The sequence below is a fragment of the Zophobas morio genome, unplaced genomic scaffold (genome assembly GCF_036711695.1).
Source record: "Zophobas morio isolate AGI-343-1 ecotype UQ-CSIRO unplaced genomic scaffold, CSIRO_AGI_Zmor_V1 ptg000026l, whole genome shotgun sequence".
Taxonomy (NCBI): domain Eukaryota; kingdom Metazoa; phylum Arthropoda; class Insecta; order Coleoptera; family Tenebrionidae; genus Zophobas; species Zophobas morio.
The window spans coordinates 7,267,525-7,282,210 of NW_026972131.1; the positions used below are offsets into that span (position 1 = coordinate 7,267,525).

Consider the following 14,686-nt stretch of genomic DNA (forward strand, 5'->3'; position numbering starts at 1 on the left):
GGCCCCAACACAGAGCCCTAAGATACTCCTGACGGCATATACATCTTTCGAGATTCGTATTCACAGTATTTAGCACACTGCGATCTAATCATAAGTACGACTTGAACAAATAAGGTAAAGGCTTAGAAAAATCAGTAATCATACTTCAACATGTAGGTTTAAAAAAATCAAAATTATAATTTTTTTCTATTTAGTTTACAAGCTACGAAACTAATTCATTGAAAGTTTGGATGACTTTTAGGGTATTGTAAAAGCATCGTAAAGTGCTAATGTGTTCGTACTTGTCAAAAACTTGATGACGACATTTGAAAATTTATTTATGTCAATTTCATTTCAAATTTATGGCATGATCCTTTATTTGTAAAATCATAATGCTAGTTATCTAATCTGTAGAAACAAACTTTAACATGCAAAATATATTTTATACAAACACTACTACATTATGCCACTGGTGTTAAAAGTGAATTACTTTTAACACTGGCGTTCTATGTAAAATTGTTCATAAAAATCAAAAAAAATCCACCATCCATTTTATTTTAACTTGCGTATGTCGTCATTATTTGTTTATGTTCGTCATCGCTCTGATCATGGAATAATTCGACCACAGCCTTGAAGATTTCCATATTTGGACTCTGTTGGAAGCGATCATGTACTGCAACCTCGACTTTGTCGGGAGCAAATCGAGGGCAGCTTTCCTAGCTGCTTCTTCGATTTCCTCGAGTACTGGATCGTTTTCTTCATTTTCTTCAGTATTCATCCTTGTAAACGTTTATGCAACGTTTTGTTTCTAACTAACTAACAAACTTCGTTTGTACAAATTAATAATAATAATTAACTTAATTAGTGTATTATATTCATGTTAAAAGTGATTTTATTTTGTTCTCACTTCGTTCGTTCCGCTAACTTCCACACTCACAAAATACAATTTCATTTTGAACACGTTTATCGTAAATAATTATTTTATAATTAATTTAATAACAGTTATTTTATACTTGCGAAACAACAACTAAAACTTATTTATTCATACCCTCTAGAAAACTATGTATATCAAAATTTACTAGGTAAATATTTATTACAAATTGTGCTGCAAGATGCAACGTTACGTGAGCCTCCAGTAATATGTTTTATTATTTTAGAACTGTTTCTACAGGATGTTTAATAAATGTAAGAAAGATTTCAATATGTTTATTTTTATCTGGAGGTGTTACAGCACTTTTTGTTAGGAGTGCAAAAGGTGATATTTTTCATATTTAGTTAAACAAAGCAAGAGTCAGTTTCCCACGCAGTCGCAAAAAAACAGTTCACTGTTACATATTAAGTTGTTGGTATGTTGGCAAATAAAACATTAAAAATATTTTACTAATTAATTTATTATCCGAACCATGTCCGGTTAGGTTTTCCTAGGTTAAAACTTACGCAATAATGGTGATTAATATTACCATCTAATTGTTTTCAGAATACATATTTAACAGAAGCTCAATAGCAGTAACGCAGTTATCACTTGACTATGGAATTAAAGTTTGAAATTTTTTCTAAATCATTATTTATTTCTTAGAAGAGTGCGAGTAAAGCTAATTAAAGCATTTAGGAGTAATAATCTCAGCAGCTAGTGGATAACGACTTCACAAAAAAGTGTTATTAAATAATCGATTAAACTACGCTGACCTCTCTTATTTTATTAATCTTCGTGTTTAGACACGCGGAACATTTTATAATGATAAACCTCCAGAGGAGTAACATCCACCTCAGCCCTGACGTGTCCAACAAATCGTCTACGTGTCCTATTAGGTGGCCACATTAATAATAAAAATAATGACGCAATTATTATAAAATAGTACGAACGAGGTGCGCTCTAAATCCGAGTTCGCCAGTCCACAAGTCGTCACAATCGCACAAGAAAATCATAATTATTACATGAGTGCATCCGGAAGTGGCACTGCAAGTCTGTAATTTACGGCAAATCGATTTGATTAAAAAATAGTCGATCTTGAAAGTTTTATCCCGGAGGCGTGTCAAGCATCTATTATTCACGTCAGCAATTGGTTACAAATAATTTTCCGACGTTTATTGGCCGGCGAAGCAATATTTACGAGTACGTATCGACATTTCAACAGTGGCAATTTGAGTGAGAGATCAGTCGGACCCCGGGCGCAAAAGTGCACCACAAAGAGATACTCCGGGATGTATCTGATAATACATACGTAAGCAAAGTCAGCAACCGAAGGGTGCTGAAGATGCGAGCTGAGCGTGAGCAAGGTGGAAGAGCAGCGCAGAGTTAGAGCAGAGCCTCATAGCTCAGTACAGCGATGACCGCGAAAGAGCTCGTTTCGTACGCTGCCAGCCCGGAACCGGAAGGCCGCAAGGATGCCATCGCGTGCCCGTGAACCGCCAGCGTAGCCGCTTTTCGCCTCTTGCGAATTTTTTCAGTGGGAACCCTGTGCGAATTTTCGACCTCTGTGACCATTCAAATTTAATTGTCGTGCTAATCCTGGACACCTCTGACGACTGTGTGGACAAGTTGTGACGATTCTCGAAATGGATAATAGTTCGCCAAATCTGTGCTCAAGACGTGCAGGATTATAAATTTTTTGTGTCATTGTGTGGTGTTGTGATTTATTCAGTGTTGAGATGTAAGGATGACATGCCAGTGTTAATGGGGTTGATTTGGAGAATCCTTGCCATCTATTTGGTGACCGCGCCTCAGGTGTCTCCGAACTTCAATGGTTTGGAGGATACCTCCACCCCCAACGACCTCGATAAACCTGGTAAGTGATTCTTCCTTAACGTATAACTTGCGATGTGATAAAGCGGCCCGAATTTACAAGTTCCGACGTTTACGATATTATTCTTTTTATCCGTTTACGACGATGTTGATGGAAAACCTAAACGTACTTGGCGTTTACCCCCATCATAATTATAAATGTGTGCTAAAATCTCTTCGGTTTTTGTCAAGGGCTTATTAGGAGTACCCGTAATGACACTCGTGTCAATTTATTAACGCCCATTGTTGTTGTCGTTTGATAATTGGAATTGGTTTAAACGTTTGCAATGTGGTATCAGATGAAAAACTGTTGACAATTCAGCGGGTAATCGGAGCTTTTATGGATGTATTTGAGGGCTTGCAGCAAAATGAAATCTATTTCCGGTTTTATAACATTTTATTGATACGTTGTAAAATCTTAAATTATCCATTTTTGTTGCCAGGTTACGGTAATAAAATGCTTTTTACACCTTGTAAAATTCTTTCTTTGAATGTCTACGTATAAAACGTTTGTTTATTAGAGGTGTTACGCATTAAATTGCCGATGAAGTCGTAAGGTACGCTGGGTAAATTAAGTCCATATTATGCTTACCTAACCAAATATAATTATCCCATTATGTAACATTTGAAGTATACTAAATAAAAGAGCTCAGTCATTGTAATTTAAATATATGCTTATAATTTAGGCATTGCATGTATGAAAAATAATGGTGGGAAAATGTAGCAAATATTCATTAATATAAATGAATTAAAGAATGAATTAATGAGTGACATTAAAAAAACACTACTGCGATTTATAAAGAAAAAAACTACTTTATTATAAATCCTGACATATTACGCGTTTTTTCCAAGCAGCTAAACCCTGTTATCAAAAAAAATTTCCTCTACTAATTAAATTTTTATGGATGATGAAACTTGTCCCATTTTTCATAATATATATCTATCGATTTTGTTATAAATATATTTTCTCAAAATTGGGCCCGATGGATTTTTTTTTCTAAAAATTACCACAAACTGCTCTCGAATTTTTATAATACGGCAAACTGTCATCTTTTCTCAGTTTTTGTTTAATACTAAATACACTACATATTTTCCGAATAAATTAAGCAAATTCTTACTAAAGCCTGGAGAAAACCTCAACCCTCCCGCCGGTTAAGTTGTTCCTACTTGAAAAATTTTGAAATTGAGCTGTCAAGTATCTGCAGGAATGTTGTATTAATCTTTGCTTATATGTTGAAGATGTAATTGAAAAACAAATAAAAATATATGTACATATATAAATCAAGTAATTTTTTTTCAGTTTTTAAAAAATACAATCTCAGTTTATAAATTCATTGTAATGTAAGAACAAAAATATAAAAATGTTGCATTAATAACGGTAAAAAAAAACGAACTCAAAATATGGAAACAAAATTCTTCATAATAATTACTCTAATTGCAATGAGTCTTGAAAGTGACGACGAAAATAAAATTCTTGTTACGTATTTTGGATCATGACTAAACTTTGGCCAGCGTTACAAAAACGAATCGAGTGGTGTCAAGTCTCTATGGACTGACGTCTCCCAACTCCTACATTCGGGACACTAAGTGTTATCTAAATAGTATCGAATGTCATGTGAGGTGGACTACCATCTTGTTAGAACCAAAATTGGGCATCAGGTGTGTCCGGATTTTCATTTTTAAGAAATACGATCGTCAAAGCAGGGAAATTGGGCGCGGAATTTAGACAACCTTCCAGAATTGACTCGAATCGAATATCTGCAAACGTATCCTACCTTTCTATATTTTGTTTTAATAACTTTAGATTGTACAACATGACTTGATGGCCTTCTCAGTTCTTCACAAAATACATCGAAAAATAAGCGTGTATTTAAAAAAAAATCAGTTTACATTTTTGAAATTTTCTTCTTTTTTGAAACGGTTAAATTTTTCATGCCTATATACAGGGTGATTGACAAACCAGCTTTGACGTTGTAAGTTGCTTATTTTTTAGCCGATTTGAATAAACAATACACACAGAAAATCGTCATAATTTTGATATTTTCTTTTGTGGACTGTTTTCGACAGATATCAATCAACTTAATTTTTTTCAATGGCACTGCATATATTTTTTATTCCATTGTAGAGATTTTTCTTTTTTCTTAATATGAAAACTGTACCGAGTATAGGCATACTTTAAAAAATAATCGACGATTGAAACAATTAAATTAAATCTAGTTACCGAACGCAATGTAAAGTGTTTCTAGGTGTCTGGGGCACCAGGGACGAAATTTTGAACAACTTCCACAGATTTGTTGTCCTTTCTTAAACTTTCGTATTTTAAAAACAAACCTTTACTAAACTAGACCAAAAATTTAGAGTGTAATTTAAAAAAACAAAGCGGCAGACGAAAGGGTATTTTTTCAATAGACCGCAATGAAATATTTTTAAAACGAACATACAGTATCAAAGATTTTTTTTGTCAGTTAGTTTGCCCCTCTTTTTAAATAACTATGCAATAAAAAATCTCATTACATAACCAGCAGTACAATTTCGAAATTTCTCGGGTTCATTCGAAAACTGGATCGACCTATTTTATCATTTCTATCAAATCTTATTCTCGACCTTTGAATCAAATTTATTATTCACACACCGAGAAACACCCGAATAACTTTGTTTAGCAAACGTCAGCAATATTTTAAAAATAGCCCTCCCATCTGTCGAACTGTCGTCTGTCTGTGTCGATATTTATTAGACATAATCTCCGAAACTACCGGGCCGATTGTCGTCAGAATTTAAAAGTATCTTAGAAATATAGTGAAGACGGTGAAACACTAATCAAAATTTGTCTGATCATCCCCACCAACAATATGATAACATCATTGTAAATATTATTTAAATTGTACAAATTAACATACACGTGGAGGTTACAAATCCGTTTTGATTTTGTACCTTATTGATTTTCCTATTTAAAAAAAAAATCAAAATTGTGTAATACCGTTTTACAATTTAACTTTGAAATTACACAACCGAATGCTCTGAAATCTTGCTACAAAAAAAAAAAGTTAAAAAATAAGCAACCAATCAGATTTAGGAATATAACTCGTTACAATGGATGTTTGGAATTTAACACTTCTTAAATTTAACAAGTTTTACAAGAGTAATATGGACAAAGTTAGTCTAGTCCTATCAATTACTAGCCCCGCCCACCCGCCCCCTATTTTTTCAGAGGATATGTCATTTGCCAAAGTAAGTCTAACCTCAGCAAGTAAGTATTTTGCTTTTTTTCCTAATATACACAGTCATCTTTTAACAACAAAAACTTAAAACATGTTGGTAATGGAAAATTTTTGTGGGGAAATATGGTTACGCCTTGCCCCTCGGTTTTGCAACGAATGAACAATTCGTTACGAGATTAAGTCCTACCCATACTTGCCCCGACCTCAATAGTGATGAAGTTTTGATTCATTGTCAGACCGAGGGGCGGAGCGTAATTGCAAAATACATATTTCTCTACAAAAATTTACAATTTTAAACACGTTTTGAGTTTCTTGTTGTGAAAAGATCGCAACGTATATTAAGAAAAAAAAGCAAAATTTAAGCCCCGCCCACGCAATCAAATATTTCAAAATTGTCAAAAATAACAAGGCGTCAACATTCTTAAAACTAACAAAAAAATAACAAATGGGATTAAAAGTCTCAAGAACAAGAAAAAATATGTAAAGTTTTTATTTAAAAAAGTTAAAAATGTCAAATAACTCAAAAATGTCAAATACCAAAATCTCTACAAAAAAAATTGACTGCTCAAAACACGGAGTACGTTAAAAATGCCATAACCGCTAAAATGACAGAAATGGTTAAAATGTGAACGATGTCAACTACTCTTCTTAAAAACATCCAGACTGCCAAAAAATGGATAATGTTGGTTTAACATGTGGTTTATCAATGCATTAATATGTTTTTAGAATTAGTATATCGTCTGATGAATTAATTAATGAGGAAATTTATTTTATTGATCAAATCAAGAACGGTTCACGCCGTTTTCTCCAAAATTTGGAAAAAGAATACAGTTTTACACCGCATCTACCCAAATTGATATTTGTTTTTGTTAAAATGTATGAAATCATCACATTTCATTTTTTTTAATGTAAAAACTCACTTGCGATATACCATATATATGTTTATTTTAACTTATCTTAAAAAATAAAATTTGCAAAATCAAATTTTATAATTTTTCGGACGATTTTTTTTTTAAGTTTTAATGAACAAAAAATGTTTTATGATTTTTTCTGGACGCAAAATTTACTCGTGTTTACCATTATTCACAGTTCTTTATCATTATCATCGGCTCTATTTGCACTAAATTTTGTTGAAGTTACAACGTAAAGAGCGAGTTCCTTTTCATACTTCTTAATAAGTAACTATTTTTCTGTCAGTTTTTATAATCATAAATATCTTAGAACAATCAGGGCGTTTTTTTATGATGCGTTTATGAATTATTTGCCCAAAGCTTGCTTGCGTATACGTAAACTGCGTCGGAATTATTTTGTACATAATCGCTCTGTGATTAGTCGTGTAAATCCGAGTTACTAAGAAATGAATTGTTGAGTTTTACCCACGTCGATTTTATTCACCGATCGACGTAACAATACTAAAGTGGGAATGGTTTTGAAAATTTCGTCAAGTTTAACCGCGTTTTCAACCGTGTATTAAATATATAACTATGAAAATTACATGTAAACGACAACTAAATTAATCAGCACTCATTATTTCGATCACTCGATGCGTTTAAGTAGTTTCAATAACTTTGTAGTTAATTAATTATTAATAGATACAGTTTTTATTCACCAAGGTTTGTAATAATTAACTGTGAACCCTCTTAACAGCACTTTATATTTTTTAGATAATAGTGCAAATGCTGTGCAACGATTTAGGTATGGAAAATAATACTCCTAATAAGTATTACATACATTACATATTCAGAAACGTTTCCTGTAAATCGCACTAATTTCGTTAGTTCAATTGATATTTTACCTTTCTAATTTATTACCTACTTTTGGTTCTGACACGAAAATAACCCATTTTTTTTATAGATGTATAACAAACATAAACAATCCATTTTTGTTTTAGGTTGTTCATACACTAGAAAAACTAAATAATTGGTTTATTCAATAACAAACATTCCCCAACCATAGTTTGATTTGGCTTATTACGCTTAATTTCAACAAATTAATTTAAATAATTTAAAGTTTTCCAATAACAAAATTTTGTGATGACGTCATCAACTCTTTATCAAGGACACACACACATGTCAGTTTGAATAGGTGCAGTGAAGTACTAATAACGGGTGACCCGTCCATGATTTGATCAATAAAATAGATTGCCCCATTCCTTAGCTTTTTTGAGTCATATACAAATATGGATGCATTAATAAACTACAAGTATAGACTCATAGTATTTTGCATACTTTAGACAGCATTTATTCTAGAAAATTTTGAGATGGCGTCATGACGTCACTAATTTTTTGGGAGAGGATAAACTAATAAATTTTAATTTACGATTTACCATGGCTACGAAAACCTTAAAACGTTCAAAAGATTTCCGAGCATCCAATTTGCGGTTTCAAAGTTAAATTGAAAAATTTATACTATATAAACATAATCGGTGTAGCAGTTTCGGAGATTATCTGTCTAATAAAAATCGACACAGACAGATGACAGACAGACAGAAACTTTTTTGTATACTAGGGGTCATGCAACGTTAAGAAAACATGAAAATAGTACTGGACGAACCCTATTACAATACTTCCTTAGGTTATCTTCGGGAAATAAAAACTATTATAGGACAAACGTTTTTTTTTACAATATTATAATTCCACTAGGGACAGTATGTGTCTGCAACTGTGAGAAATGACACGTCGTGATGTCTGGGGTCATTGTAGTAACATTAACAAATAAATAAAGTTCATGGTTGAGCCGTCGCTTTTACTCTTTTCGTACCGTCTGGTCTCTGTGTTTACCTCATTTGTAACATTTAGTACAATATATAGAATCTCTAATTTGGCAATCGTTCACCGCGTTTCTCATATGTCACTGGGCGAATAACGTATAGTTGGGTGAAAAAACATCGCCAATATTTAATTTTCAAATAGTCATTTTACTTATACGACGTTTGTTAATATATCAATATTTCATCATCACTTTTGTAAGATTTTATACTAAACCGCAAACAATGTTGCAATTTATGGTTTCCGAAAAGTATCATCACAAAACCAGTTTTTAATTGGCAGATTAAAAAATAATTTGCGCTGACAGACGCATAATATTTTCTACTTCTGATAAGAGCTGATGCCTTGGCATAACTTTATAACTTATCGATTAGGAGCTTGTTTTGCAAGAGTTCAGCATTAGTGTTTTTCCAAATGACCCAAGCGTTCTAAAAATATACAAAATATATTTTAATTCTTGTTTTATAAAAATTTTTGCACGCTTCGTATCCTTGAAACTCTTAAAAAACGCGCTAAAAAATCTTGTTAATATTTTATATTTTTGTGATTTGAATAAAATAGGAGACAGTTTAAATGGGATCGCTAATTTGGCGCTCCAGAAGCCAGTTAAAAATCTAATACTTTATTTAGAAAAGAACAAGTTTTTTTGTTTTATGATGACACTATAACACTATCATTACTTCAAAGGTGTGTAGTTTAGAGATTAGTCAGGTTATACCTCAAAGGTATAACATTTATGTAATTAAAATATGTTTATATTAGTCTTGGTTGTTTAAAAAAAAAATGTCCTCAAAATTTGCTAACATCCATCCGGTCGTAAAAAGTGTTCAAAGTATTTCAGTTTTTACATTTTGGTCACATTTTCGCAAGTCTAGATTATCGGATACGAAACGAGAATCTGGTGCCTTGGGCAAATTTAAAAAATGTCAGTGACGTTTGCTGCTATCTTCACAAATCATGTTCAGCCGAAGTAAGTGAGAAGCAAAGTTTGTTCAACAGCTGAAGACTAATAGCTTAACATGGTATAAAATTTACATAAAACCTATCCGTTAATTGCTGCACAAATCAACAAGAATGTCTAAAAATTGAAGGTTTGTTCTGACAGACTACTTTATCAATCAGCTCAGGCCGCGGATCGTGATGTCATGGTAATGACCTAGCGCTAACATCCGTGTAAAATACCCATCGATAAAATCCCATTAAAAGGACATTTATTGGACGATTCCGTGAGGTTCGGGTTTAGTGAATTAATCGAGTATCAGCCTCTTATCTGGACCATTTATAATAAAGCCAGCGCGTAAAAATGCGAAAACTCCGTTTTTTATGCTAAATCGTGCAGTCATTAAATGTAATTAGCCCATAAAAAACGGACATAATGCAAAAGCTAATTTATTACGTTCGGTAGGGAATTACCTGCTGTTTTAAGCTGCAAAAGCGCAAATTTGTAATTTACAGGTAATTAAGAGAAGTAATGAGCTATTTAACGGCGTCTGACTACTCCTTAATTTACTTTTTAATCAAAGGGTAGTTAATCCCAACAATTTTGTGCCGTTGTCGAAGTTCAGAACAACGCAGTCCATTCTTAAAACATTTCTCTTGTCAAAATACCCGATATATTTCCAAATTAAATAATGAACCCGGGGACAAGTATTGACATTTATGTTTTTTGAGCCATTTAACATTGTTGATTGCGAATAAAATTCGTTTCTTGATCAAAGCAATTTTTCAATCCATTTCAGCTTGATTCATTCACTTTCGAATAATTCTGACCCTTTAATTTTAGCTTTGTTTCAACTCTACCCACAGATTCTCGAACCGAATTTGATTTACAATGCAACCAACGGAAAAATCATGTTACAGCCCTTCACGGTGCAGACTACACGCTCCTGAAATGTGGGATAATAAAAAGCTAGGTGTAGGGCATGTTTCGTACACGTGTTGAACACATTGTAAGAGCTATATTTCTCAAAATGTAAATAAAGCCTACATAATGTAAATAAGGCACAGTGGCGCGTCTCTTTAAGGATGAATTTTAATCCGAATATGTAAGTAATTTATGGAAAGTTCTTCGTCCTCACAATGGAGATAATTTAAGACTTAATGATCCTACAGTGACTTTAATTTGACTTCGTTAGACGCTGCTGTTATTATTTGCTTATATAAATGTTTTGTGCCGATAAATTTATATTCTGGGGAAGATGAGGCAAAATCCCCAAATAATTGCACAGCGGTCTTGTTATTATAATCATAAACGAAAAATGTTCAGACGCACTGACAGACTTGACAATACTTTTCCCAGTTTGAAAGGGAATTCTTCCGTTCCAATTTTGTTGCAAACCGAAAGACCTTGACCTCATCCAAAGCTACCCTCGTGATTCTGACGGGGATTTCTGCCAATCGTTACGTTTCCTTATTGTATGTGGTTAAGCGAAATAGACATGAAGGTCTGTTTTATAGAAAGAATGTCATTCTGAAATAAAAGGAAGATGTACCGAAGAGGACTAAATCATCTTCCATATATGACTACAAAGAGTTGTCGCAACTTTGTCTTGGAGCAAGACGTTATTGATGTCGCGTGAAGAGGTTAACACATAGCCTAAAACTATGTATTTATCACGATTTTTTGTGTTGGCGTTGAAAGGTTATTAGCATCTTGTCGGAGTATTGTTTTTTTCTTATAGTGGATTCCTGTACTTTACACACACGTTAGAAATACTTCTGAATGATCATTAAATAACAGGTTCGTCAAGTTTACAACTTATTGAGAACTTGCGTCCACGTGCTTATTTGAAATTTGCTGGACGCTATCAAATACAATTTATAAACTGATGATTTTGAGGATTGGTTATATGAAGTTAAATCGTTAAGAGGAAAACAATAATGTTGAAATAATAGCGTCCCGAGAGAAAAGAAGATTATTCGTAATAAATGTTTTTAACGTTTCATATTTCTAAAATATCGCTAAGATCGGTTTATATACCTCCTCTAGTGAAATACGAGAGCACGTATTAGACATATTTAATTTATTTTCATGTCGAGTTTAATTTAAGAAATAGTAATAAAAAAACTTACAAAAATGCTGGAGCTTTTGTCATGAGACGGTCTCTTGCAAATTGTCCACATTATCCAGTCATCACTCGAAGTTGCCTTTAAATGCACTGCGACATGCAAGACCTTGGAATATCGTTTTTGTATTCTGTGAGATTACAATCTGATTAGTCAAGCATTCAAACGAATACGACAATAAACGCCTTATTAATCGCAATTATTACGAATAACATCCTACACGCACGTTTTACGAACTGTTAGTTGATATTTTTTAATTTTCAGCTTTTTCACGAAACGTAAATGGTATTCTAGAACCAGCTTGTTGTTCTTGTTGTCGCTGTTTGACTCCCACAGCAAGATAATTTATCTTGATTTCAGCTAATCGACGGACTTCGCTTATTGCAAGTAACTCATCAATCAGATGAGCTATTAAGGAACTATTTTCAGTGTTTACAGTTTTTATTGGTTCCGGGGGTTATTTAATGTTAGTGTTTACTTTATTTAAGAACATTCGATATTCGGATCTCTGGAAGTATTCTATGCTTTTTATAGGTGTCTAATTAGTAGGTATGCGTTTTCATGAATTTCGTATACAAATAATGTGAAAGTATTTATTGTATTTAAGGTTGATTATATAGGTACTATACTACACGTATAGTTGTCATATCATAATGACTGAATACATTTTTGTTATTGTTTTAAAATCATTGAAACTAAAACTTCACTATACTGCATAGTTCAAGTGAGATTTTCCTATTCAATTTTGTGAAGAGGCGATCAACTTTTGAATCTTTTGGTGGGGATAAATATATCAGTTTTGATGTGTACAGTGTATCACTAATAGCAACAGTAATATAATTGTATGACTTCGGAAAAGTTAGTAGCAGTTTTGACTTATTCAAAATAAATTGCTTCATTAATATTATTGGAAACATTCTATATTTATATATTTTTTAAATATAATAATTATAAAAATAATACCAAAGCGCCCCTTGGGGGTTAATCCATATTGTGTGCAGATGTTAACGAAGTTATTATATTGATATAATTTTTGAAAATTTCACTAGGCGAGATTTTATAATTTTTGATTTCTAACATTAATGAAATAAGTTATACACAGTCAAACAATGTTAGTAGACAGCAGATATGTAGCTACAATTTTCTATCACGTATAGTTTTTTTGTTACAAAATTTATCAAAACTAGTAATGAATAATTAAAGTTCGATTTATTGATAAAAAAGTCAGTTGGAAATTTAAAAAGGAGCTCCATTTAATTTCAATTATAATATCTTTTAATATAAAAAATTGGTTAAATATTATCGATAGAATTTCCCTCGCCCCAGAAGTTCAGTAAACGGTTTTTTCGAAAAATTATTAACTTTGATTTTGAGGAATTATTATTTATTTTTAAGTTAAAATAAAAATATCCATTTAATGTTAAAGTAAGGAGCATACTACGCGTATGTTTCAAGTGAATTTTTTCTTTTCAAAATTTTTCAAATGACGTCTTCAAAATTTTTGGAAGGATACGTTCAGTGTCGGATTGAGGATGTAGGGGTATTATTTTCAGTTTTGCTGGTGACATTGGCGTTTTGAAAGTATTACGTTGTTTTTGTAATTTCGATGGCATTACTAAGAAAAACAAAGCTAGTGAAAAACATAGGTCGAAAGTTGTTTCACCAGAACTTTCCTCGCATCTGAAGTAGAATGAAACATAACAATAAACACCCATCAGATTTAGAAATTTAAATTGCAATTTGCAATTTAATACCTTTTAAATTTAACAAGTTTTTACAAGATTAATAGCGGCAAAATCAGTCTTATCTTAGCAAGTACTAGCCCCGCCCATTCGACCCCTATTTTCTCAGAGAATATGTCATTTGCCAAAATAAATCTTGTCTTAGAAGGTTGCTAAAATGCTAGTAATTCCTAAGGTAAGACTGATTTTGGCAAACGACATAATCCTCTGAAAAAATAGGGGGTGGGTGGGCGGGGCTAGTACTTTTATTAACATAAAGCTGATTTTGGCAAATGCCATACCCTCCAAGAAAATAAGACTAATTTTGACAAATGGCATGTGCTCTGAGAAAATAGGGGGCAAATCTAAAAAATATGAATCTAGTGATAAATCACAATTAAAAACTCATCATATTTTGCACATTTTGGGTGGAATTTATTCGGCAAAATCTTGAGATGACGTCATCAATTTTTTAAGGGGAATGAGCAAATAGATTTAGATAAAAAATTTACAACGTTTATTATAACTTTAAAACATCTTCAAGATTTAAAAGCATTCGGTTTTGTAGTTCCTGATTAAATCAATAAATAAAATAAATTCAGGCATTCATTTTTTTTGAGTCATCCTGTATACGCAAATGTAAAAAATATGAATGAAATGATAAATCGCAAGTACCTACGGACTCATCATATTTTGTCCAATGTAGATAGGATTTATTCGGCAAACTTTTGAGCTGACGTCATCAATTTTCTGGAGGAGACAAGTAAATATATTTTGATTAAAAATTACCCTGCTTATCATAACTATAAACCATCGGCAAGGTTTCAAAGCATTCGGTTTTGTAGATTCAAAATTAAATTGCAAAATTTTGTGTCATTATTTTGATTTTTTTTTCCTGGATGTTTCGGGTAAAAACTCAATTCGGAGTCATAAACTACATGTGTAGGACTATGTTATTTTATACAATTTAAAACCCATTTACTATGTACAATTTTGAAGTGATGTCATCACCTTAGTGGTGGGGATGATTAGACAAATTTTGGTTAGCGTTTTACTATCTACATGATATTCCTAACATAAATACAAAATTTGACAACAACCGGTCCAGTATTGCGGAGATTATATTTTCAATAAAAATACAGGATGGCGGAC

General features: G+C 32.4%; 1 protein-coding gene across 1 annotated transcript in view; it reads left to right on the forward strand.

Moving 5' to 3' along the window:
• The first annotated feature begins 2,100 nt into the window (after positions 1-2,100).
• The window catches only part of LOC135136196 (contactin-1), a 548,953-nt gene continuing 536,367 nt past the window's right edge, over positions 2,101-14,686 (forward strand). Inside the window, exon 1 of the mRNA XM_064065367.1 lies at positions 2,101-2,765. Coding sequence (XP_063921437.1) covers positions 2,642-2,765 — 124 coding nt within the window. The 5' untranslated portion in view covers positions 2,101-2,641. The remainder of the gene's footprint in view (positions 2,766-14,686) is intronic.